The sequence below is a fragment of the Panthera uncia genome, chromosome B1 (assembly GCF_023721935.1).
Source record: "Panthera uncia isolate 11264 chromosome B1, Puncia_PCG_1.0, whole genome shotgun sequence".
NCBI lineage: Eukaryota > Metazoa > Chordata > Mammalia > Carnivora > Felidae > Panthera > Panthera uncia.
In genome coordinates, this window is record NC_064811.1 from 32,207,091 (window position 1) to 32,234,143 (window position 27,053).

Below are 27,053 nucleotides of genomic sequence, written 5' to 3' on the forward strand. Positions count from 1 at the left end.
TATTTATTTTATTTTTAACATTTATTTATTTTTGTGAGAGAGAAGACAGAGACAAAGTGCAAGTGGGGGAGGGAATATTTACCCTATTAACAGTTGTAATTCAAGTCCTTGCAAAGTAATAATCCCACTTTCTTTTCCTTCCTTCCTTCCTCCCTCCCCGCCCCTCTCTCTTTTTAAGAGCCTTCACATGAACTGAACAGGCTTCTGTTAGGGCCAATGTCCATGAAGTATAACATCTCCCTTCCTCATCCCCACAAGAAATAATTGAGAAGATAAAGGCATTGTTTTTATGCATCGGGAAAAACTGTGAAATATCACTAGTAAAAATAAACTACTGCAGGAGAATTTAAGGTTTCAGTTAATTCCATGCCAATATGTAGAAATCAATTAGAAAGAAATGATTGTTTGCTTTTGTTTCTGTTTTGTTTTTTATCTCTAGAACTAACTAAACATAAGGTAGCCTTTTTTTTTTTTTTTTTTTTTTTTTTTTTTTTTTTTGAGGAGACAGCATGAGCAACAGGGGAGGGGTAGAGAGAGAATCTTAAGCAGTCTCCACAGCATGGAGCCAAATGGGGTGCTTGATCCCATGACTGTGAGATCATAACTTAAGCCAAAATCAAGAGTGGGACACTTAACCAACTTAACCACCCAGGAGCTTTAAAGTTTAGCATTCTTTATACCAGCAGTTCTTACCCTTAGCTGCTACTGGATTCACCTGTAGATGTTTAGGTCAAAGCCCTAACAGAATCTCTGAGGTGTAGGGCCAAAGCATCAGGTTTTTTTTTTTGTTGTTGTTGTTGTTTATATTTGAGAGAGAGAGAGAGAGAGAGAAACAGAATCCGAAGCAGGCTCCAAGGCTGTGAGCTGTCACCACAAAGCCCAACGCAGGGCTTGAACCCACAAACCGTGAGACCATGACCTGGGCCGAAGCCGGATGCTCAACAGACCAAGCCACTCAGGCACCCCCAAAGCATCAGGTTTTTTAAAGATCTCAATGTGCAGGCAAAGTTGAGAACCACAGTCTAATAGTTTGCTCTTTAGCTTTCATTGCAATGGATTTATTAATCTATTAGTCAAAATGTATTTGCTTTCCAGTTTCCATCCAAGGATTTTAAAATCTTGATTGGAAACTATGATATTCTATTTAATGTTTTAATCTTCAATGTTTTTCTTTTGCCATGTCTGACCTAAAGGTTCCATTGTCCATTCTTAGTTGAGTGAATTCTTTCCAATGGAAATTCAGTGTTAATGCCCCAAATTTCCAGTTTCCTTACAACTTAGGTTTTGAAAAGGGAGAGTGTGAATGTGTATATGTGTGTGTGTACATGTGTGTATGTATGTATGTTGGGATGATGAGAGCCTTTATGTAACAATATTTATTTAGGACTTTACAAAGCATTTTTACACACATTTCATTTGCTCTTCACTTCAGTTGTCTGTAAAGTGGTAGGTATCATATTTGATAAGTAAATGAGGAAAGTGGTGCTCCGAATTAAGTGGGCTCCCCAAGGTTCACATAACTTGTTTTCCTTAGTCAAGGTATATAGGCTGCTCAAAATACCAGTAGTCATTTAGTTATCAAAAACTAACATTCACACAGTTTCATGAGAAGGGAACATGTAACATACTGAATGTAGAAGTAGAAATAAAAAGCCAGCTCTCTTCTAAGCTAGCTATCAAAGAGTTTTGCAAAAATGTAAAACAGTGCCACTCTTCTCACTAAATTTTCATTTTGGAAAATGGTTATTTTTTCATAAAAATTTTTTTATTAATATGTATTGGGTTTATTATTTTAAAATACTTAATACTTTTAAATGTTCTGTTATAATTTTGGACACAGTATATATATTGATAGATATAATGCATAATATAAACAAAAGTTCTTTGGGGCTCCCAAGCCAGAAAGTTTGGGAATCACTACTATAAGCTATATGCTATCTTTTAATTGTGAGAAAAACTAAAAATCTGAATGAATTGTTTACCTTAGCATTAAGCCAAGCTCACACAAAGCTACTTGAGTACTTTTTTCCCAAGGCTAAAACACTATTGGCAATACTAAATATTTTTATTGCATGAGACAATCACTACAATTAAAATAGAAGTTTGAGAATTGGACAAAAATTACAGAATGATAAAAAACAGCTTTCTTCAACAAAAACACCCTTTTAATATCTTTGATACTTTCATAGATTAGCATCAGAATTTATTACAAGATTATTATGATTATTTTTATTACAAGGATATTACTACAATTATTCAACCTTAACTGTTGCTAGTTTATACCTATTTGACTCTGATTTCTTAAATATTGCAACACAATGAAAAGAATACCTTTGATGTTGTAGAGAGAAAATTACTACCCCTTCAATGGAGAAAATATAATTTTCAATTATACTTTATTTAGTCCAATACTTCCTTAAGCCTTGTATTTTCTCATTGAACTTTGGCTAACAGAATCATGCTTGAAGCCTGAGAACATCAGCTTTCAGTAGGCTGTTGCTGGTGAAACTCTCTGGGAAATAGGATGTTGACAGAGGTATAATGTAAAACAAAATAGAGTAAAATGTAATTTTAAAGAAAAGGTTGTTAGATTAAAATTGAAGGCTAAGCAAATTTGCAAGGATATAAATCCTTTTTTAATATTTATTTCAGAGAGAGAAGGAGAGGGAGAGGAAGGGACAGAGAGAATCCCAAGCTGACTCTGCACTGTCAGTGCAGAGCCAGACATGGGGCTTGAACCCATGAACCATGAGATCATGACCTGAGCCAAAATCAAGAATTGGACGCTTAACTGACACCCACAAGGACGTAAATCTTAATCCATGTGTTGGTAGTGTAGGCTCTGGTGTCAGATTTGTATTTGTTCTATATGTTGTAACCACAAAATTTTACTTGCTGTATTAATTGTTAAGGAATCACCTTTAAAACATCCAGACTTCCAAAGTTTAATGTTTCTATACTACTTAGTTGTCAGGGAGAGCTGCATTCAGGCCAGGGTCTGTAATGCCTTTTGAATGTACAGTGCCTCTTCCTTTAGCACTGAATTAATGAGTAACTATATAACAGATTCATTTAAAAACAACATAGGAGACTTATTCTATAATGCTGAACTTGCTATGTAGTATTTGTGCTCTTTAATTTTGCTCAGTTCTTCACAAACAATGCAATTCAAATTCATTAATCATCAAGACATAATCTGTGTGTCTGAGTTATGAGAATATAGGAACCAGATTTTTAAGAGGTAAGACCTCTGGTATTGCAGGGATTGTAAATATTTTTTTCTCATTCCCAAATTTCCTAGAAACAAGAAGAGTTTTGTATAAGGGAATATTCTTTTTTGATATGAAAGTTGCCTTATTCTTAAAATTACACATATTATTCTTTACCCGTACATATTCCCTGCTTCCCAGACATCTTCCACCTCCCTTTCAATAGACGTTATTAATTTGGCATCTGATGATTTAAAATGGTTTCCGTAATCTAATTTTGAATAACACCCATTTTAAAGCAGAAACAGTTTAGCAATTAACAAATATAAATGCTTGTTGAAATGTTTACTGAACCAACATAGTCCATTTGTTTGAGAAAAGATATGCAAAGTTAAGTTTCCCATGGGAAAAGATCACCTTGATAACTCCAATTTTTAAAAATCTGAGCATGATAGATAATCACAGTTGGTGTTTATGGAACTTTTTGGTGGGGAGAAAAACCAACTCTATAAACTGAGATTTGGAGCTGAGAAAACTATCAGATGAAATGGCAGGAAGAAAAAACTTATTAGAATTCCACTTTCTAAGAGGAAAACTAATACTGCAGAACCATTTAATGAAAACTTATCATTACAGGGGTTCAGAGATCTACTGACATATGTATGACAAACTTGAGATTGAAATCATTAACTGCCTTCAGGAAATTATGTATTTCACAAATTTTGCTGTTTTAAAGAACACTTAAATATCACAAAGACACTGATACCATAACCATGCCCAGAGCAATTGTAAAATTGCTTAAAAAATTGTAAAATTGTCTAAAAAAAATTTTAACATGTATATGGGGATTAACAATCCTAGTTATCTGGATGCATTCCAGGTCACAGGACAAAAGCAAATTCTTACTTTGGCATGTGTTCAGTACAGTTACATGTCTAGCTCCTTTTAAGTAACATCTGTCTGCTCAAATAATTAATACTATTGGATATTATTCCCTCAAAGCAAATGTCTATCAACCCTGTATCCTAGAAGAAATTTGAAAAACAGTAACTAAAGAAATGTAATTGTAATCTAATTTCCTAAAGATTTCTCAGAATCTCTACTTCTGAATACTGGCCCTACTGCTATTATAGAAATGTTTTCCTTGAAAATTCCATTTCTCTATGGAATGTCTTTAGTTAGGAGTAAATAGTCTTACAAAGAAATTGTTTAATAAAGAATGTTAACATTTTACTAAGCAAAAGATGTTTGCTTCAATTCCCACAAAAGCCAAACAGAAAACAATGCGTTACTAACGTTTTCTATTTATTCATTAATAAAAAGTGCATAGTACAAGCCCTTTATCCCAGTCCAAGTACTCAGTAAAAGATTACAATAAACCCTGGATGGCACAGACATGATTTGTTTGGCATGATTTAAACATTTAAAAACAGCAATTAATATTTAGTACATCACATGACCACTTTTGCTTTTAACAAAGCAATCATCAGACATGGTAACAAATACATATGATTTTTCATTTAGAAATATTATGTTAAGACTAAACCTACTATTGCAACAACAAAAATTTAATCCATTATGTGTAAACGCTTCATTTCTCCTTCAAGTTGCTATTTTGTGTCGTAAGCTGATGCGCTGGTCCAATTTTAGCACATGTTTATTTAGAGTGACAGACTTTAATTCAGAGTGATAAATTTCCAAGGTTTCTTTGAAAATATAAAAATTCAGTAATTCTATAAATACTACCACATCACATACCACACAATGACACTAAAAGTAACCATGGAATAGCTGAACCTAACAGTTACTTTGGAAAATCTCTGCAAGTTTAAAATATGACCTGCTGGCTATGGGATAGTGCTTGGATAGATACATGATAAAATCTTTTACTATACACAGTTCCAATGTTAACTTTTTCCATATGGAAAGAAAACATTACTTTGCATAAGGTACATCAAATCACTCTTAAATAAAATTAACTTAATGTTAGTTGTGGAATATTTAAGAGCCAAAAATTAAAATGTGAAGCTTTAGCTTTCTTTTTTCCAGATTATTTAAAAATGATTGTAGCCACAGTTCAGGTGAATGTTTACAAGCCAAGTAATGACTAAGAGTGTGCTCAATAAGAAGGCCACATGTAGAAGTTTAAGAATTAAATAGAATAATATAAATTACTAGTTAGGTTAACAGGAATACTTTATATGCAGTAGTACATGGTCTTTCTCAGGAATATGGAGAAATTTTATAAGCAAAAAAAACAAAACTACTTCTCTAGGAGCTTTGTTGCTAATTAAATAGATGGTCCATATAGAAAAGGTTAATATTCTAGATGTACTATCAATTAAGTGTACATAACAGAAATGAAGAACCAGGAATAAGAATCTAGATTTGCAGGTCTCTAGCTAACACTAGACATTCTGTTCCCAGGTCTAGGCCAGTTGGCTTCAACCAAAGCCAATTCTCAATTATTTGTGAGCCACAGATTCAGTAAATACATCAGTATCTCTGCCAAAGATTGGCTTTCTAGCAGCTTAGAGAAAAGACTGTTAGGATATATGTGTAAGCCTTCAAAGTCTAGGGGGCAAGGGCAGAAAAAGGAATGCTTACAGAGATTTAGCTCCATCCTATGCCATTCCTGCCCTTTCTGCATTAAATACTCTAACAGCTATAAAGCTGGGAAGGTTTCTAGGCCCAGCAAGAGGAAGAACTTTAAACCTCTGGTGCTCAATTATCCAAGATTTGACTTACCTGTGTTATGATACCCTTCAATTAGCATAAAGTAATTGAGTAGGTTATATTATGTCAAGAAATTAAGCACAAAGCCAAGATGCACAAAAGGAATGCAAGCAGTCAACATTGGATTATATAATGAATGAAGCCCTTAAAATGTTTATGGCCTAAAATGTAATCATAATAAAGGGGGGAAAATACCCTATGAGCATCACACAATTGTATCAGAGACTCTATTAAACAGTACAATGATATAGAGAAGTTTATTAATTCATACAAGTAATTTCTCAGATCAATACAGTGAAAAGCTAGACTCATCTGGGGGAAAAATCCTTACATTGATAGCAAAATATCTTCTAGCCCCCATAAACCATCTGTAATCACTTGCTAAGAAAAAATTCCATAACCACATAGGTCATGCAGACTTCGTTTTTATGCCATTTGTATTTTCTTTCAAACTGAGCAAAACAATGCAACCTTTTACTTTTCATACATTTCAAAATTTTACTTATATTAATGCTCCTCCTCACCCAATCCATCTTATTACTAAACAAGAATGAGATAAGGGGTGAGAAAAAGATCCTTGATTGCTTTTTCATTTTCCTCCTTCTCCCTTGGAGTAAACTAAGAATTCATCAAATATATTTTAAAGTAAGAAGGATAATAAAAGATTCAATTTTTTCCTCACAGAAAAAATAGACTAAATAAGTAAAGAGCATTCAAATATCAGTAACCAAATAGGTCCCCAATACAGCTTTAAGATAGTTCCATTTAACAGGGAAGTGTTAGAACAGAAAACAAGGTTCCTGAGAGGCACCCATTTAACAAATAAATTATAGCTTAAATTATTACTGTATAGAATATACTTGGCAAAGGCAGAAAGAATTAACTTTTTTCCTCCTTTCACAAACCTTGTAAGGCTATAATGGACTGTAAATCATCCACCATATTTAAATCATGTTTAAGTTCTCCTAATATTAGACATTTTTACGGGAATAAAAAACTTAGTAAACAACTATTTCATTTCTTCTCCCTACCTTTTCTAGCCATATAAGCCAGTTGTAGTGGATGACACAGAATTGTAAAATATTCCAAAGGCTGCCACAGTCCCAAGAACTAGAGATAACTGCCACCCGCAAATCAAGGTAAATGTAAATACAGTGTGGTTCTAATTTTTTTTCATACAATCTCAGACAACCCCAAGTAACTTTATAAATACCTAATGAAAAAAAAAAGCAATTTTAAAACCTATCAAAACTGTTTAAAATATTTAAATGCAGAGATCTCAAATTTCCTTCAATCAGGCCAGAAATCATCACAAAAATTATGATCACAGTTACAAACAGAATGAGTGGAATGTTTAAGTGTAGGATAACCAAAAAAGCCCATGTAACTTTTTTTAATATAATCATTTACTCAAATATGCTGTAAAAAGGAATGGTGATAACACAGGAAGCAAAAATAAGCTTGCAAGTGAAATTTCTAGAGGCTCATGAAAACAATACCATCCCATATTGCAGATGCAAAAGGAAAAACAGTTCTAACGGGGTTAAGAGTACTCTGGTCATCTTCGTTCATTTGGTCGTGCAAGGTGTTAACTATTTTCACTTCCCATATCACAAAGTTAGTCCACAGGAGGGGCTGGTGGATCTTGTCCCTGGCATTAGAAAGACAGAAATTATGGAACTTACTTCTTAAATCCCGGTGCAACTAATCTAACACATATAGTAAGTGTTGAGCAGCATGCCCACCACCCTCCAATCCCTAATCATGTACTTATTTAACTTTTTATATGTTTCTGCACAAGGGAACACTAGATTAACACTGTAATTCACCAATGTTTGTTTCATTCCTCTCTGTAGCACAGAAGAAAGGAAAATTGTGTAACAGTAGTATGATATGGAGGAAACTGCTCTCCCTGACAGCTCCAGAAGTGGTATTTAAACCAATAAAGGTAGCATCATCCCTCTTGCTAAGATGACTGAGCTCAGTACAACCAAAGAGAAGCTAGAGATTTTTGTTTCTCACTACAGAATGTCAGTGAGGAAGCATGTGACTCCAGATGCTGTTGGCAGGCATCCTATGACCACAAAGGGAGCTCACTTCGGAATGAAGCTGATGGTCTGAGGAAAGAAAGTAGGGCTTCGATGATACTGTTAAACAATCTAAAACACTGATCCTACAACCTTTCTGGATTTTCTAATGTGTAAACCAATAAAGCCACTTGTTTAAACCAGGCCAAGCTGATTTTTGTTACTTGCAGGAGAAAGTATTTGAACTGTAAAGGAAAGATCAAAGCTTTAGAAACCTTCAAGAAGATTCCATTTATTTACTGTGACCTGCTATAGGAGGCTCCAGTTGAGGGTGGTCAATTTTTCAAATAGGTCAAAACATGAACTATAGCCTAAAATTAGTCAATATGTTTTCTTGCTTATTCTTAGGGCAGTGGGCCTACTCTTCTAGAACTGCTGGTCTACAATGAAATAAGATTTAGGGACTATTATCTTAAATTTCTGTCAGTTTTGATGGCTTCTAAACCAGCTTATTAAGTTGAACTTCTTTAGCTCCAAAAGTTGAGGAAGTTGGTCTTTGCTATGAAAGTAGTAAAACTATGCATAGAAAGTAAGAAAAAAGGCTGAAGAGAAAGCACCTTATCAAGACAACATACAAGCTGTTTTATGGATATCTTCCTCTCCATGAAAAACAAAAAATAAATTTAAGGCCCTTTATATCGTGCTAATGATGCTTTCTTTCTTAAAATCAGCATGGCTACATAACTAAATGTTCTATTAAAAAAAAAAAAAAGCACTGATCAATTATCATTTGCTTTCTCCTATGTAAGAAATTAGTTTAACTAAACTTCTAATAATAACAACACAGATTGTGGAAAAGAAATAATTCTAGCAATTCCATATGGTGAAGGTTGGAGAAGGGAATTAGTGGGATAATTTGGTGTTCAACAATGAATTCATCATGGAAATATTTTTCAAGAGATAACATACAAGTCAAATAGAAAAGAAAAAATATAAATGCTGGTTCTCAAAACAATTAAAAGGAATCCTTCAATGGAGTTTCTTCTATTCAAGATAGCACAAAACACTCCCTGTTGGGTCACTTTATTTATCCTATTTTTTACCTAGGTTCTATAAATGGTAGTAATCATGACTATCAAGATTTATCAACATGAATGATCCTATCTCTCCTTTGCCAGCGTTTGATCTATTATGATGCAGAACTGGATGAGTTTTTAAGAGAAACTGGATGGGAAAACAGGATTTAGCCAGATAGGCTCAGGGTCTCTACTGAATTTAATAGCTAGGACAGAAGGGGAAAAAGTGAAGTAGACGGAAAAATATGAACTATAGCTAGTAAGAGAATTTAAAGAGCGGGAACCATGAGAAGCAAGGGATCAACTGTGAGGAACTGGGGAGTGAAAGATTTGAGAAGTACTGCTGTGGATTATTATGAACTGGATCATTTTCTATGTTGAGAAAGACTGGGATGTGAGTAAAGATTGGAATTCATTCTACAATTCTTTTTGGGCTACTGGTCTATGTTTCTCTCTATATGTAACTCCATGAAGATTAAGCCTTTTGGGGTTGCAAGATTTACAAGAACTACATAGGAAGAACTCATTCCATGAGTTAAATCTTCCTTTTGCTAATTCAGATATTTCAGTCAAAACAAACTCCTCCCATTCCCAGGCCACACCCACCCCTACCCAAATGAATTTCTAATCCACAACACTTACATTATGAGGACTGGTTGGCTTTCCAGTAAGATTGGATCCTCTTAGATTAGGAGGTCTCAGTAGAAACAAAATCACTGCAATAACCATCCAGGCCATCAAGATCATGGTAATACTGATGCCATTATCACCAGAAGGTCCTGGCACTAAAGACAAACAAAAAATATATTTGCAACAAAAAATGTAGCATGGTTATAATATTGTTAGATAATTTAAGAATAAATTCTAATGTTCAAGTGGCATTTTCAAAAATTGTATTACACATTTGAAAATATACAATGAAAAATTGTATACACATTTTAAGAAATACAATTATGAAATATTACATCTTGAATTTTCCTTTCTTCTTGTGAGAAAATCTAAATGGTAAATGGTAAAAATAGTCATAAGACGAAACCTATTAAATGAGGATTTTAATATATAGTGGTTCTTAATATTTTGGTGTGACAGAATCCTTTGAGAATTTTAGAAAAATTAAGGACTCTTTCCACTGTAAGAATCCATGTATACACACTCAATTTTGCATATCATTTGGGAAGGTTCATGAACCCACAAAGCCACCCATCCCCAGATATACTGAGATCTACAAAACCCAGGTTAAAACCACCTGATGTACAGTAAAGACACTCTACCTCAGGACAGGAAAATTCTGAATTTTAATTACAAAAGCAGCATGAAAAAGTAACAGAGCTTAAGGAAAAGGAACCATGTGAATTGTATAATATATAAATTAAAGATCCCTTGAATGATATTCTCAAAGAGATAGTAATTTGGCCTTCTTTTTTAACAAAAAGAAGTTGGATTCAGATACAGATATTCTAAAATCTATCCATTTATCGGGAGAAAGAAGTCAGGGCTGTGTGTGTCAGTAATAGTTTCTCCCAGCTCCTCAGGCAGCCATATCTTATTTAATTCATTATTACAAGTACCTAACACAGTGCTGGCCCATGGTATGAGCCTAACAAATTTCTGCTAAATAAAACAGACTTATAATTGACGTATATTAGAGAACTCAGTTGTCATAAATGAAAATTACAGAAGATAGATTTCTTTTTTTTAAGTTATTTATTTATTTATTTATTTATTTATTGAGAGAGAGAGAGAGAGAGAGAGAGAGCGAAGAAGGGGCAGAGAGAGGGGGAGAGGATCCACACTGTCAGCACAGAGCCTGATGTAGGGCTTGAATTCATGAACCATGAGATCATGGCCTGACCTGAAATTGAATTAGACACTTAATCAACTGAGCCACCCAGGAGCCCCTATTTTAAGAGATAGAGAACGAGAGTGTAAGCAAGGAAGGGACAGAGAGAGAGGGAGAAAGAATACCAAGCAGGCTCCACACTGTCAGCACAGAGCCCTACATGGGGCTCTATCTCATGAACCATGATATCATAACAAGCCGAAATCAAAACTCAGAGTGTGTTAAGGGACTGAAGCCACCCAGGCACCACATGAGAGGGTTTTGTTGTTGTTGTTGTTGTTGTTTTTAAAGCAAATACTATTGGGACGCTTGGGTACTCAGTCAGTTAAGTGTCTGATTCTTGGTTTCAGTTCAGGTCGTGATCTCACAGTTCATGAGTTCAAGCCCTGCATCAGGATCTGTGCTGACAGTATGGAGTCTGCTTGGGATTCGCCCTTTCTCTCTGCCTCTCTCTCTTAAAATAAACATTAAAAAAAAGCAAATACTATTATTTTTATTGCTAAATAATAGCTAAAATTTGAATCGTTACTTTGAACCAGGCATCTCTGTTAATCCTTTTAACAATCTTATTTTATGGTAAGTACTACCATATTTTCATTTTATTGATGAAGAAACTGGGGAAAAGGGGGGTTAAATCCTAATGTCATATAGTTGGTATGTGGCAAAGCTGGGATTTTAATACAGCTGGTGTCATTCCAGAGGCTGTACTCTTAACCAACCTCTTTGCCATGTCAGAATCTCTGACAATACCACAGAGTGAGACAGAACCTGAAAATTATTAGTCCTGTGAGTAGTAAAATTAGAAAACAGATTTAAAAAGGATTTTTGATGAATAAGCTTGTAAGTAGAGGTTAGGTAAAATTGGGTTATTTAAAGTTAAAGAAAGAGAACTGTGACTTCTACACATTATCACTTCTTATGGTGCCCCTGTCTCAGAAATAAAATGCCAGATTAATGGTATAGACCAGAAGTGAAACCCCAATGTCAATTCTTATGTATTATTCAATTTGAAAGTGGGTCTCTTCCTTTCATTTTATTTTATTTAAAAAAAATTTTTTTAACGTTTATTTTTGAGACAGAGACAGAGCATAAACAGGGGAGGGTCAGAGAGAGGGAGACATAGAGTCTGAAACAGGCTCCAGGCTCTGAGCTGTCAGCACAGAGCCCGACGCGGGGCTCGAACTCACGGACCGCGAGATCATGACCCTAGCCGAAGTCGGCCGCTCAACCAACTGAGCCACCCAGGCGCCCCTCTTCCTTTCATTTTATAAGTAATCTCTACATCCAGCGTGAGGCTCGAACTCACAACCCTGAGATCAAGAATTGAATGCTCCAACAACTAAGCCAGCCAGGCACCCCAGGTCTCTTATTTTTTGATACTCTTTGCACATAAAATATTCTTCACGGGGTTGAACCTTGGATCACTAATTTACTAATTCATGTCTTTGTAGACATGAAAATGCCTACTCTCACAGTCATGCTATGGTTCTCAGTTTCCTGTAACTGTCTCCTAGATTGGTTCTTATTCCTGTCTTTCTTTTCTGCATATTGCTGCCAGAAAAGTCTGCTTAGAACACTGCTCGTAACAGATCTGCTGACCAACCCAGTGACTTACTGACTACTGCTTCAACTCTGAACTCTTCAGCCTGGCCTTTCCTCATAGGATTTGGCCCTACTCATCATATTAACTCTAAATATTTCTCACATAAAGCATCCTCTTGCTCTAGTCAACCATAGTATCTTCTTCCTTCTTTAGCCAGTGGTAGTCTGGTCTGTCTATGCTTAAGAATAGCCTGTGATGACAGCAATACCACAGATTCTACGGCTCTACCTCACACCATCTAATTCAGGAGCAGCTCAGGGACGGGGTCAGGAACCAACAATATTTTAAAAACTTCCCAAATGAATATGATGCAACAGTTCAATGCTAGTTTGGCTGAAAGAATTTGCCAATTTTACAAACTCAGTCCTGGGGTACTCATGATTTTTTCCCTGTCTAGCATGTGCTTACAAATAACCACCATTGGGGCGCCTGGGTGGCTCAGTCGGTTGGACGGCCGACTTCGGCTCAAGTCATGATCTCGCTGTCCGTGAGTTCGAGCCCCGCGTCGGGCTCTGTGCTGACCTGCTCGGAGCCTGGAGCCTGTTTCGGATTCTGTGTCTCCCTCTCTCTCTGACCCCCCCCCCCAATTCATGCTCTATCTCTCTCTGTCTCAAAAATACATAAACGTTAAAAAAAAAAAAACCCAAATAACCACCATTTATTCACCTACATCACTCTCTTCTATAAAAATCTCCATTTTTGGGGCACCTGGGTGGCTCACTCAGCTGAGCGTCCAACTTCAGCTCAGGTCATGATCTCACGGTTTATGGGTTCAAGACCCACATCTGGCTCGCTACTGTCAGTGCAAAGCCTGCTTTGGATCCTCTGTCCCCCTCTCTCTTTGCCCCACCTCTGCTTGCACTCTCTCAAAAGTGAATAAACATTTTGTTCTCACTTTTGAGAGAGAGAGAGCATGAGCAGGGGAGCGGTAGAGAGAGAGACACAGAATCCAAGCAGGCTCCAAGCTCTGAGCTGTCAGCACAGAGCCTGATGTGGTGCTTGACCCCATGAACTGTGAGATCATGACCTGAGCCGAAGTCGAACATTTAACCAACTAAGCCACCAAGGCGTCCCAAAAATGAATAAACATTTTTTTAAAAATCTCCATTTTCTCAGTCCTCTCCTTCCTTTCTTCTCTGGACTAGTGTAGCATTCCTAGTTTGAAGGAATGGCTTCCTATTTGTTCTAATTAGGACATTAACTTTTCAAGAACTGAGACCGTTTTATAGCTGTTTGACTCCATTACTTCTTAGCTATATAATCTCTGTGCCTCAATTTCTTCACCTGTGAAATGGAAATATTACTATCATCCCAGAGAGTAGTTGTGAGGATTGAAATGATCAGTACATAAGGAGCAGTTAGTACAGTGACTGGTACACAGAAGGTATTTAATACCAGTATTGAATACCCCAGGAGGTATTCATAACCAGTATTATGCACACAGAAAAGTCTGAGTGCAGATATATCCTGGTGTGAATAACTAGGCTGGATAAGATGCTGAAGTGGGAATGGAAAAGGGTCAAATACAAATAGTAGTAGGATGGGAGAAGCAAAACACGTGGTGACTGACTGGACTGACAGTAGAAGGGGGAAGAAAAGAAGTTAAAGATGCCTCTAAAGTCTCTGAAGGGTAGTAATGTGCAGTAAAATTTCTCTACTTAAAAGGCTAAAAAAAAAAAAAAAAAAAGGTTAAACGGATATCATTTTCCTAACCTTCAAAGTTTGATAAGTTCATTTCTCTTATTCTCCAATAACTCAAGGCCCCTCTCAGAATAAAGAATAATAGCTAAATCAATTAAAGTTGAACCTCTTGGGGTGCCTGGGTAGCTCAGTTGGTTAAGCATCCAACTCCTGATTTCGGCTCATGTTATGATTTCATGGTTCTTGAGATTGAGCCAGAGCCTGCTTGGGATTCATTCCCTCTCTCTCTCTCTCTCTGCCTCTCTCTCTGCCTCTCTCTCTCAAAATAAATAAATAGACTTAAAAAAAAAAAGTTGAACCTCTTGACCATAGTCAGTGTTTTTCTATTTATATTAGCCCCATAAAATTAAGATGGTTCTAGAATGTATTTTCACATAGGTATACTGTGCAAGATTATTTTTTTTAAAAAACGTAGAAAAAAATAGAAACAAACCTAAATGCCTGCCAAGAGTGTCTGATTAGTAAATTAGGGGAACATCTGCACAATGTAATACCATGAAGCTGTAAAAAAATGTTTAGGGAAGTTTCCATGAGATATGCTATTTTTTTTTTTTTGACTGAAAAAAAAAGGTGAAAAACTGTGTACCAAGAAAGGAAGTAAATAATATACAGTTTGCTTGTACATGAATAAATTCTGGAAAGGTACATAAAAAGCTAATAATACCTGAGACAGCACCTGAGTAGATGAGAAAATGTAAGGAGGAAGATAACTTTTCAGTGTTCATTAATTAAGTCCTTGATTTGTGAACTATATATAAAAAAATACATTGAATTAAACAAAAAAAGTTCAGGATTGGAGAGCCTGGGTAGTATCTGAACTGAGTTGGACTTCTTGAAATATTCAGAAACAGACATGAATAGAATCACCGATGGCATTCTGTGATTATTTGTAGTCCCTTATGACAAGATTCGCTTTTTCATAAAGTCTCCAAACAGGTATGCTACTCAAACTCCCTCATACTACATGTATCTGATACAAACAAATATAACGGGCAGCTGTTTTTTTAAATTTATTTTTATTTTATTTTTTTAAGTTCGCTCCATGCCCAATGTGAGGCTTGAACTCACAGCCTTGAGATTAACAGTTGCAAGCTCTACTGACTGAGCCAGCCAGGTGCGCCTAATTTTAAGTTTTATTTTTATTTAAGTAACCTCTATACCCAACATGGGGCTTGAACTCACTACCTCAGGATCAAGAGTTGTATGCTCTTCCAACTGAGCCAGCCAGGCACCCCAAGGAACAGAGATTTTAAAGTCAGTATAGAGAGGTGAACAGGCACTGGTCCCCAGGGTTTTTACTGTGATAACTTTTTGACACATACACATATTAAGGGGTACAATCACATGGGAGATATAAAATCTGTTCCCTCACTGCCTGGAAATGATTTGCCTTAAGAGAGTAAATACTTTTTGCTGTATCGTCTGGCAAGATGTCAAATCAAAAAATGTAAAAGGACTCTGTGCATCAAAATACAGCATTCTGCTTTGCTTAACGTTTAAGTCTTTAGTTATAAGCAAATGTATTACAAATAGCTTGTCAAATGGAATATTCACAGTGAAGCTATTAACTTACCTGGACACCAGGAAGATGAAGGAGTAGAGAGGGATGCTCTAAGAGCTGGTAGATCCCAAGGGATTATTTCTACAAACTTACATAGGCTTCCAGTGGAAAAGCAGAAATAGAACAGTGAAAGTGGTGCATTAGCACCAGGAGGCTTTAACTCTGCAATTTTGGGGCTGTATGGAGTAATTACATTATCCTCACAGTATAGCTACCTGTTTTCAAGTTGATTTACTCCAGAATTAAGTTAGTGATAGAGCTGGTTTCCACACAACATTTTATCTGAAAGGCAGTCTTTCAGAAGAGTGAGCAGACTTGCTCCCTACTGCTCTAGAGAGCAAAACTATGGGTGGACACCACAATGAAGTGGGAGTTTAGCTCAATATAAAGAATCATGCACTATTCGGTGATCCATACTTACTGTTGTAATTGTCCTCTTAATAAATTGATCCTTTTGTCATTTTGAAAAAAAAAAAAAAGAATCATGTACCAACTGAATCTGCTAATACACTGCAGCTAAATTCTGCTCCCACACAAAGTAATGAGCTCAGATTCAATTAAATCACCTCAAATTCATGCAACAAACCATGGCAAGCACAATGAGTATTGTGATATAATAAGAAATATAGAGGCATCTGGGTGGCATCGTTGGCTAAGCGTCCTGACTCTTGATTTCTGCTCAGGCTGTGATCTAACGGTTGTGATACTGAGCCCTGCGTCGGGCTCCATGCTGGGTGTGGAGCCTGCTTAAATCCTCTCTCCCCCTCTCCCTCTGCCATTCCCCCTCACCTGCATGTGTGCACACATACATGTGTGCGCGCTCTCTCTCTCTCAAAAAAGAAAAAAGCAAAACAAAACAAAAAAGGAAAAAAAAGGAAAAGAAAAAAAGAAATATATATTTGGACTTCATTCCAGTTCCTAGCACAGAAATCCTAAAACTCTTGGATTTCCTGAGAGATAGGAAAGAAATGTCATTTTATAATTAATAATAAACGTTTCAACCAAACCTGAGTTTATGCTAATGAAGTGACTTTGGGGGCCTCTATAGGCTTCAGGATGGGGTCTGGTTGCCAGAGTTTGACCATATAATTAGAGAGCTGGAACTTTCAGCTCCACTACCTAACCTCCAGGCAGGAAAGTGGCTGGAGATCAACTTACTCACCAATGGCCAATGATTTAATCATTCCTGCCTACAGAATAGAATCTCCATAAAAACTCTAAACAATGGGGTTCAGAGAGCTTCCTGATTGGTGAATACATCGAGGTGCTGGGAAAGTGGCACACTCAGAGAAAACAGGGAAACTCTGCACCCTTCCACCACATATCTTGCCCTGTGCACCCTTTCTATTTGGCTGTTCTTGAGTTGTACCCTTTATAATACACTGGTAATGTAAATAAACTGTTTTCCTGAGTTCTGTGAGCCATTCTAGCAAATTACTGAACCTGAGTAGGGGACAGTAGGAACTCTAGATTAAAATATATTTTATGAAAACAGCATTAATTCACTGCAGAAAATTTAGAATACAAAGAAAAGTAATTCTAACACCTACAGGAAACAACTGCACAAACCATTTAAAAACATGACTTTCAGAAAGGATTTCCACCAAACACTAAAAGAACCAGGGAAGAAAAACTGGCCAATATAACTAAATTAATATTTAAGCTCTAGAGTTTTGTCTTTATGTTTAGATTAAAGAAATGAAATTTCATTCAAAGAAGTAAGAGTATATTTGGTTTACAGGTGGGGTTGGGCTCTAGGATCACAGATACCACAAATGTAATAAATATTTGTTTTTCCATAAGAAGTTCAATAAGATTATTTTCAACTAGAAGAACAGGTTTTAGCTTTACCTGCTGGAGGAAAATTTTGAGCTGCTTATCAGAAAGCACACTGCAGATTAATGAATGCACTGAAAAAGCAACATAAAGAAATCTGGAGTGGGGGAAACACCACACATCACCCCAACAACCTAACACAACGTCTACACATTACCGTTACCTTCTTGTCCAGAAGCATATAATTACTACCCTGATGCACCAATGGAAAATGTTCTGACAAAATTTCTACTTTGGGCTAAGCACTGTAATAGCTCCTATTTCTCTAAGCTGTTATATTTACAGAATTTAATGGGACACCCAGTTCACATAATAGTAACAATAATTAATAATGTAATAACAAGTGCCTTTAAAATAGTACCTTACTATATTTTAGCTTCATTACAAAATAAAGTGGAGCTCAGCTTTGGGATGGTATGTATAAGCACAGAGCCTATTAATAAATGCAATTTGGTAACATGTCAAAAATCTTAAAATGCACATAAAATGTAGCAAGGGAAGTTAGAATGTTGAGATTTAGAATGGGATCAAACTTGGGGCACCTGGGTGGCTCAGTTAAGTATCCGACTCTTGATTTTGGCTCAGGACATGATCTCACAGTTTGTGGGATTGAGTCCGGCTCCTTGCAGACTTGGGATTCTCTCTCCCTCTCTCTCTGCCCTTCTTCTGCTTGCACACTCCCTCTCTCTCCCAAAATAACTAAATAAACTTAAAAAAAAGAAGTTAAAAAAAAGAGAATGGAATCAAACTTAAGTTATTGACTTAAAACAGATGGCTATTAGTTGTTATATGTAAACCCCCAAACAAAAACTTACAGTAAACACACAAAAGATAAAGAAATATAAGCATAACACTAAAGAAAGTCATCAAACCAGAAAGGAAGATAGCAAGAAAAGAACAGAAAGGAACTACAAAAACAACCAGAAAACAATGAACGCTATGGCAACAAGTATATGCCTATCATTAATTACTTAAACTGTATTTTTTTTTTCTTTTTTAAGAGGGAGGGCACACGTGAGAGGGCAGAGAGAGATGGAGAGAGAGAAGAGGGGCGTACCGAAAGCGGGGCTTGAGCTCACCCAAAGAGGCACTCAAACTCACGAACTGTGAGATCATGACCTGAGCTAAAGTCAGATGATTAATGACTGAACCAGCCAGGAGTCCAGTACTTTAACTGTAAATGAACTAAATTCTAATCAAAAGACAGAGTGGTGGGGCACCTGGCTGGCTCAGTCGGTAGAGCATATGACTCTTGATCTCAGGGTTGTGAGTTCAAACACCACGTTGGGCATAGAGCTTATATAAAAAAAAAAAAAAAGACATAGAGTGGCTGAATGGATTAAAAAAACAAGACCCAGGGTGCCTGGATGGCTCAGTTAAGTGTCCTACTTCGGCTCAGGTCATGATCCCGTGGCTGGTGAGTCTGAGCCCTGTGTCTGGCTCTGTGCTGACAGCTCAGGGCTGGAGACTGCTTCAGATTCTGTCTCCCTCTGTCTCTACCCCTCTCCCCGCCCCCTCTCAAAATAAAAATAAAACACCAAGAACAAAACAAAACCAAAAAACAAACCCATGTATATGCTGCCTATAAGAGACTCACTTTAGATGTAATGACATACAGAGACCGAAAGTAAAGGCATGGCAAAAGATATTCCATGCAATAGAAACCAAAAGAGGTTGCCTAGGTGGTTCAGTCAGTTAAGTGTCTGACTTAGGCTCAGGTCATGATCTTGTGGTGCATGGGTTCAAGCCCCGCATTAGAGGGGTCTGGAGCCTGCTTCAGGTTCTGTGTCCCCCTGCCACCCTGCCCCGGCTCTCTCTGCCCCTCCCCTACTTGTGCTCACTCTCTCTCTCAAAAATAAAGAAATAAATGTTAAAAAAAAAAAAAAAAAAAAGAGGGGTGCCTGGCTGGCTCAGTCAGTTAAGCATCCAACTTTGGCTCAGGTCATGATCTCACGGTTCGTGGGTTTGAGCCCCATGTCAGGCTCTGTGCTGACACCTCACAGCCTGGAGCCTGCTTCAAGTTCTGTGTCTCCCTCTCTCTCTCTCTCTCTCTCTCTGCCCCTTACCTGCTCATGCTCTCTGTCTCTCTCTGAAAAATGAATAAACATTAAAAAAAAAAAAAAGAAACCAAAAGAAAGCTGGGGTAGCTAATACATATATCCAACAAAATAAATTTTATTTATTTATTTTTGAATGTTTTTTATTTATCTTGAGAGAGAGAGAGAGTGAGTGAGCAGGGAAGGGACACAGAGATAGATGAGAGAGAGAATCCCAAGCAGGTTCCACACTGTCAGCACAGAGACTGATGAGGGGCTTGATCCCATGAACTATGAGATCATGACCTGAGCCGAAATCAAGAGTTGGACACTGAACTGACTGAGCCACCCAGGTGCCCCAGACAAAATCAATTTTAAAACAAAGACTACATAATAAGAGACAAATAAGGGCATTACATAATGATGAAGGGGTCAATCCAGTAAAAGGATACAATAGTTGTAAATATTTATAGGAGCACCAAAATATATAAGGCAAATATTAACAGACCTCAATGGAGAAATAGACAGCAATACAATAATAGCAGGGAACTTTAATACCTCACTTACGCCAATGGATAGATCATCCAGACAGAAAATCAATAGGGAAACATCAGCCTTAAATAACATGTCAGATCAGATGGACTTAACTGTATATATAGAACATTCCCTCCAAAAGCAACAGAATATACATTCTTCTCAAGTGCACAGAAAACATTTTCTCTAGAATAGATCATATGTTGACTGAAATCATATCAAACATCTTTTCCAACCACAGCAATATAAAACTAGGCTCCACACTGAGCATGGGGCTTGAACTCAGAACCCTGTGATTAAGAGTTGCATGCTCTACCAACTGAACCAGCCAGGCACCCCAGAAAAATTTTATAAAGTCAAAAATATCCTGAAACAAACAAAAATGCAATTATAACACTAAAATTTGGGGGATGCAGCAAAAGCAGTTCTTTTTATTTATTATTATTATTTTTATGTTTTATTTATTTTTTAGAGTGAGACAGTGTGAGTGGGGGAGGGGCAGAGAAAGAGAGGGACATAGAATCCAAAACAGGCTCCAGACTCTGAGCTGTTAGTACAGAGCCTAACATGGGGCTCAAACTCACAGACCATGAGATCATGACCTGAGCCAAAGTTGGATGCTTAACTGACTGAGCAACCCAGGCACGCCACGAGCAAAAGCAGTTCTAAGAGAGAAGTTCACAGTGATAAATGCCTACTTCAAGCAATAAGAAAAGTCTCAAACGATCTAACTTTATACCTCAAAAAGTAGAAAAAAAACAGAATAGAGCCCAGAGTTAGTAGATGTAAGGGAATAACAAAGATTAGAGTAGAAATCAATGATAAAGAAATTAAAAAGATACTAGAAAAGACTGATAAAACTAAGAGCTAATTCTCTGAAAAGATAAACAAAATTGATAAACCTTTAGTCAGACTAACCAAAAAAAGAGAGAAAGGACTCAACTAAAATCAGATATGAAAGAGATGTTACAACTGATACTATAAAAATATAAAGGGTCATAACATTAGTATGAATAATCATACAGAAAAAAACTGGACAACCTAGAAGAAATGAATAACCTCCTAGAAACATACAGCCTACCAAGACTGCATCATGATAAAACAGAAAATCTGAGCAGACTGATTACTAGTAAGGAGACTGAATCAGTAATCAAAACCCTCCCAACAAACAAAAGTCCAGGACCAAACAGCTTCACTGGTGAATTCTACCAAACATTTAAAAAAGAATTAACACTAATCCTTTTCAAACTCATCCAAAAACAGAAGAGGAGGTAATTCTACTAAACTCATTTTATGAAGCCAACATTACCCTAGTACCAAAACCAACAAGGATACCACAAGAAAAAAAGGTAGAGGCTAATGTCCCTTATTCACACAGATGTAAAAATCCTCAAAACATTAGCAAATAGAATTCAACAATACTTTAAAAAGATAATACATCATGATCAAGTGGGATTTACTCTAAGGATCACAAATCAGTCAATGTGATATATATTACATTAACAAAATTAAGGATAAAAGTCATATGATCATCTCAGTAGATGCAGGAAATGCATTAGACAAAATTAAACATCCATTTATTACAAAAACTCTCAACAAGGTGAAAATGTACCTCAACATAATAAAGCCCAAAGCTAACACCATATTTAACTGTGAAACCTAAAAACTTTTCCTCTAAAACCAGGAACACAACAAGGATGTTCACTCTGGCCACTTTTATCCAACACAGTATTAGAAATCCTAGCCAGAGCAATTAGGCAAGAAAAAGAAATAAAAGGCAACCAAATTTAAAATGAAGTAAAAGTGTCACTATTAGCTGATGGCATTATGTATAGAAAACCCTAAAGACTCCATCAAAAAGATGTTAGAATAAACAAATTCACTAATATTGCAACATATAAAATCAACACAAAAACCTGTTGTGTTTCTATACACTAATAACAAGCTAGCAAAAAGAGAAATTAAGAACACAGTCCCATTTATAATTGCATCAAAAAACACCTAGGAATAAATTTAACCAAGGAGGTGAAAGAGCTGTGTGTTGAAATGAAAGAAATTGAAGACACAAATAAAAAGATACTCCATGCCCACACACTGGAATAATTAATATTGTTAAAATGTCCATACTACTCAAAGCAATTACAGATTCAATTCAATTCCTATCAAAATTCCAAAGGCATATTTCACAGAAATATAACAAACAATCCTAAACTTTGTATAGAACCACAAAAGACCCTAAAGCAATCTTGAGAAAAGAAAAAAGTTGAAGGCATCACAATCCCTGATTTCAAATTCTATTACAAAGCTAAAGTATTTGGGGTGACTTCAGCTCAGGTCATAATCTCATGGTTTGTGATTTGAGCCCCACGTCGGGGCTCTGACAGCTCAGAGCCTGGAGCCTGCTTCAGATTCTGTGTCTCCCTCCCTCTCTCTGCTTGCACTCTGTTTCCCTCTCTCTCAAAAATAAACATTAAAAAAAATTTTTTTTAAGTTATCAGAAGATCTGAATAGACATTTTCCCAAAGAAGACACAGATGGCAAACAGGTTAAAGTCACCTAACATCAGGACACTGCAAACAAAACCACAATGAGATATCATCTCATACCTGTTAGAAAGCCTATTACCAAAAAAGTAAGAAATAACTAGTGTTGGTGAGGATGTAGAGAAAAAAGAACCCTGTGTACTGTTGATCGGAATGCAAACTGGTATAGCCACTATGGAAGACAGTATGTAGGTTCTTCAAAAAATTTAAACAAGAACTACCATTATATGACCCAGCAACTCCCCCTCTGGGTTTTCTCCAAAGAAAACAAAAACATTAATTCAAAAAGATATATGCACTCCCATGTTCAATGCAGCACTATTTACAATAGCCAAGGTATGGAAACAATCTAATTGTCCATCCACAATGAATGGATAAAGAATGGATATATATATATATATATATATATATATATATATATATATATACACACACAATAGGATATTATTTAGCCATAAGAAACAATGAAATCTTGCCATTTGTGACAACATGGATGGAAGTGAAATAAGGGAAATAGAGAAAGATGAATACTGTATTATCTCATATGTAAAATCTAACAAAACAAAATAAGCTCATAGACACAAAGATCCAATTGGTGGTTGTCAGAGGTGGGGGCTGAGGAGTGGGAGAAATGGGTGAAGTAGAAGGAAAAGGTAAAAAACAGAGGCACATGGGTGACTGATCCAGTTGAGGGTCTGACTCTTGATTTCAGCTCAGGTCAGGATCCCAGGGTCATGGGATCAAGCCTCTGTTGGGCTCTGTGCTGACAGTGTGGAGCCTGCTTGAGATTCATTCTCTCCCTCCCTCCCTCCCTCCCTCCGTGTCTCTCTGTCTCTGTCTCTGTCTCTCTCTCTCCCCCCTTCAACCCCCTCCCAAACTTGCAAGCTCTCTCTGTAAAATGAAAAATAAAATTTTAAGGTAAAAAATAATTTAATTAAAAATATGCATATAAAGGATATCTGTTCAACTATTATTTATAATAGCAAAAAATACATCAGCAGGCTAAGATTCCAATAAAAGGAAATCACTTAAACACTGATGTATTCCCAAAATGTATTATTATTTAGTCAGTAACTATTTTTAAGATAAATATACACTAATATGTTTATAATACAGTGGTGAAAAACAATACACACAAAGTGATCCCATTTTCACAAATGTATCTGAAATTAATTGTGTCAGGCTTCACCTTCCTATTAATGTCATACTTCCATTCTTACAGTCAAATCATTATGGCTAAGACAGAATTGGCTTGAATGTTAGGTATTAGAACCCCTCAAGTTATTTGTGTCTTGTAAAAATGGTGCTTCACCTAATAGCCACCAAGTCTATCAGCTATATTCACAATGCAGGATCCATCTTTCTCTTCTGATTCTCACTTTACCATCACCACTGCCCATAAAGCCATATGGAGAAACTTCCCAACTGCCTTTGCTCCCTAGAGAATGCTAATGTCAGAGCCAAAGCCCCAAAGCCTCCACACCCTGGGAAAGAATGGGCTCCTCTCCCCATTCAAAAGTTCCCAAAGCTGCCAATGGATGCAAAAAAGACATGGTAGAGAAAGGGTGAGGGGTTTGCACTAGCAGCCTTGCTGTTCCAGTGTGACCAGCCAGAAGTGCACGTTACACATATATTTGCCAAGAAAAAGCTCTGAAAGGTTTTACAGCAAGTTGTCAATAATGGTTATCTTTTAGTATTCTGCAAGTTTTTCCTTATCTATGATTTTAAAATTTTCTTCAATGAAAATTTGTTTTTGAGGAAGAAAAAAATATTTAAGTTAAAAAATGAAATATTTAAGTAGGAAATACATTACTGAGAACCATTTCCTTGAACAACAAACCATAAATAAAATTTCCAACATTCACAGTCATCTGTCCTCTAATTCTGCCCCAATGCAAGGCTCCTCCTGTGCCATCATTACTTACATTCTTGAAGACATTCTGTGTCTGTGCAGTAGGACTGGGACTGCCTCAACTACAATGAATAAGAAGAAAGGAAAGTTAGCCATTGGATTTAACCAAAAGTGGATAATCTTTATTAGAAAGATTTTTTTTTTTTTTTTTTTAAACAAATGCTACCGCAGTAGATATATTGTACCTTCAGAATCAGATACAAACACAGACTACACTGAGGAGCAGTCCAGCTTTGGGGGATTTTTTCGAGTCAAAATAATTTTCAAATACACTGTGATCTAGCACAATTCACCCATTTATATTAAGGAGTTTTAAAAAAATCACCTGTGACCTACCTAAACTGCTTCACATTATTAAATTTCCCAAAGAAGAACGCTAAACTGTAGAGGAAGACTACTAGAAAGAGAGTAAACTTTGTTAATGAGATTTTTTTCTCATGGAAAATTCGAAGCAGAGAAAAAAAAAAGATTCTATTTGTAGAAAATGCATCTTTGAAAGGGAAGAACAAATACTTTCCCTTTTTTGCTTAGATCTGCATAAACCATGGCTATAAGGAACTAATAAAAATGGATACCACAGGGGTTGGGGGTGGAATGGAGGAGTAGACTCTGACAGAGATGAAAACTAAAGTTTTCAATATTTATCTTTTTACACAATTTTGGAACCATGTGATTATTATTTTTAAAAAGAAAATTTAAAAGAAAAAAACTATCAATAAATATACATCATCCTTTTATGAATGTCCACCCTATGCTGAGAAATTTTATGATGTTTAGAAATGACATGATAAATCTTAAAATAGAGATGGCCATATAGTAAAAGAGAATGAGGAGCATGCAACTTTTTAATTCAGCCTTGTTACTTTATAATGACACCCTCTCTCCATTAAAGCAGTAACTCATGACTTGCAATTGCTTGGGAAAACAACAGAGCAGGTGTGCTTAGCTGGTTAAGTATGAGAGCTCTGCAGAAAAGACCTGGATTTAAAGTCTGGATCTGCAGGGCGCCTGGGTGGCTCAGTCGGTTAAGCGGCCGACTTCGGCTCAGATCATGATCTCGCGGTCTGTGAGTTCGAGCCCCGCGTTGGGCTCTGTGCTAACAGCTCAGAGCCTGGAGCCTGTTTCAATTCTGTGTCTCCCTCTCTCTGACCCTCCCCGGTTCATGCTCTGTCTCTCTCTGTGTCAAAAATAAATAAACGTTAAAAAAAAAAAAAGTCTGGATCTGCAAAAAAAAAGTCTGGATCTGCAAACTTCTAAGAGTTTCAAAGACCTTGGTCAAGGTCTTTAACACTTCTAAACTTTAGTTTCCTCGCCTGGTAAAATGGGGATAATATTACCTATATTTGAGTACTAGTGAGGATTAAAATAGATAATGCAAGTGAAGTGTAGTAAGAAACCAAGGAACGTTAGCTATTATTACTACTGTGCCATACCAATTAGGACCTCATCTAAACAATTATTGGAATTAACAACTAAACAAATCATTTTATAAACTGTTCTCTAAGACGATCAGGCGTGCTTTGGTATATACCTCTAAAAGTAGTCCTACTTGAATTAAAATGGGAAGACAGATCTTTACCCTAAATAAGAAAGGAATCTATCAAAAACCCCTTTAAAAATTATACATTCTATAGCTATTATCAAAAAGACAAAAACAACAAGTGTTGGTGAGGATGTTGAGAAAAGGGAACTCTTGGGCATTACTGGTAGGAATGTAAATTGGTGCAGCCACTATGGAAAACAGTATGAAAGTTCCTCAAAAAATTAAAAATAGAATCACCATATGATTCAGCAATTACACTTCTGGGTATTTATCCATAGAAAATGAAAACACTTATTTGAAAATATATGCACCGCCCCCCATTTCACTGCAGCCTTATTTACAATAGCCAAGACATGGAAGCAATCTAGATGCCCAGGAATGGGTGAATGGATAAGGACAATGTTGCAAATATATATACAATGAAATATTATTCAGCCACTAAAAAAATGAAATCTTGCCATTTGCAACAACAGGGATGGACCCAGAGGGAACTATGCTAAGTGAAAGAAGTCACAAAGAAAAAGATAAAGGGGCACCTGGGTGGCTCAGTTAAACAGTTAAGTGTCTGACTCTTGATTTCGGCTCAGATAGTGATCTTATGGTTCACGAGATCGAGCCCTGGCTGACAGGGCTCTGTGCTGACAGTGTGGAGCCTGCTTGGGATTCTCTCTCTCCCTCTTTCTCTCTGCCCTCCTCACCCCCCACCACCTGCATGCATGCATGCACGCTCTCTCTCTCTCTCTCAAAATAAATAAACTTAAAAAAAAAAAAAGAAAAAGAAAAATAGCGTATGATCTCACTTATATGTGGAATCTAAAAACAAAAAACAAGCAGAGCCCATAGATATAGAGAACACATTCAATTCACTTTGCCCAGATCCACCAGAAGAATCACTA

General features: G+C 36.5%; 1 protein-coding gene and 1 long non-coding RNA gene across 6 annotated transcripts in view; one reads left to right on the plus strand and one right to left on the minus strand.

Moving 5' to 3' along the window:
• Positions 1-1,356: 1,356 nt before the first annotated feature.
• Positions 1,357-27,053, minus strand: part of SMIM14 (small integral membrane protein 14) — an 82,437-nt gene continuing 56,740 nt past the window's right edge. For all 5 annotated transcript variants that reach the window (XM_049631989.1, XM_049631984.1, XM_049631987.1 and 2 more), the window contains exons 3-5: positions 24,628-24,676; positions 9,691-9,833; positions 1,357-7,596 (exon numbers count right to left, since the gene is read on the minus strand). In XM_049631989.1, the coding sequence (XP_049487946.1) occupies positions 7,564-7,596; positions 9,691-9,833; positions 24,628-24,676 (225 nt within the window). In that variant the 3' untranslated portion in view covers positions 1,357-7,563. The remainder of the gene's footprint in view (positions 7,597-9,690; positions 9,834-24,627; positions 24,677-27,053) is intronic.
• LOC125923592 (uncharacterized) lies at positions 6,996-8,585 on the plus strand. The gene is made up of 2 exons (XR_007458089.1): positions 6,996-7,084; positions 7,802-8,585. It is a non-coding gene; the product is annotated as an uncharacterized LOC125923592 (long non-coding RNA).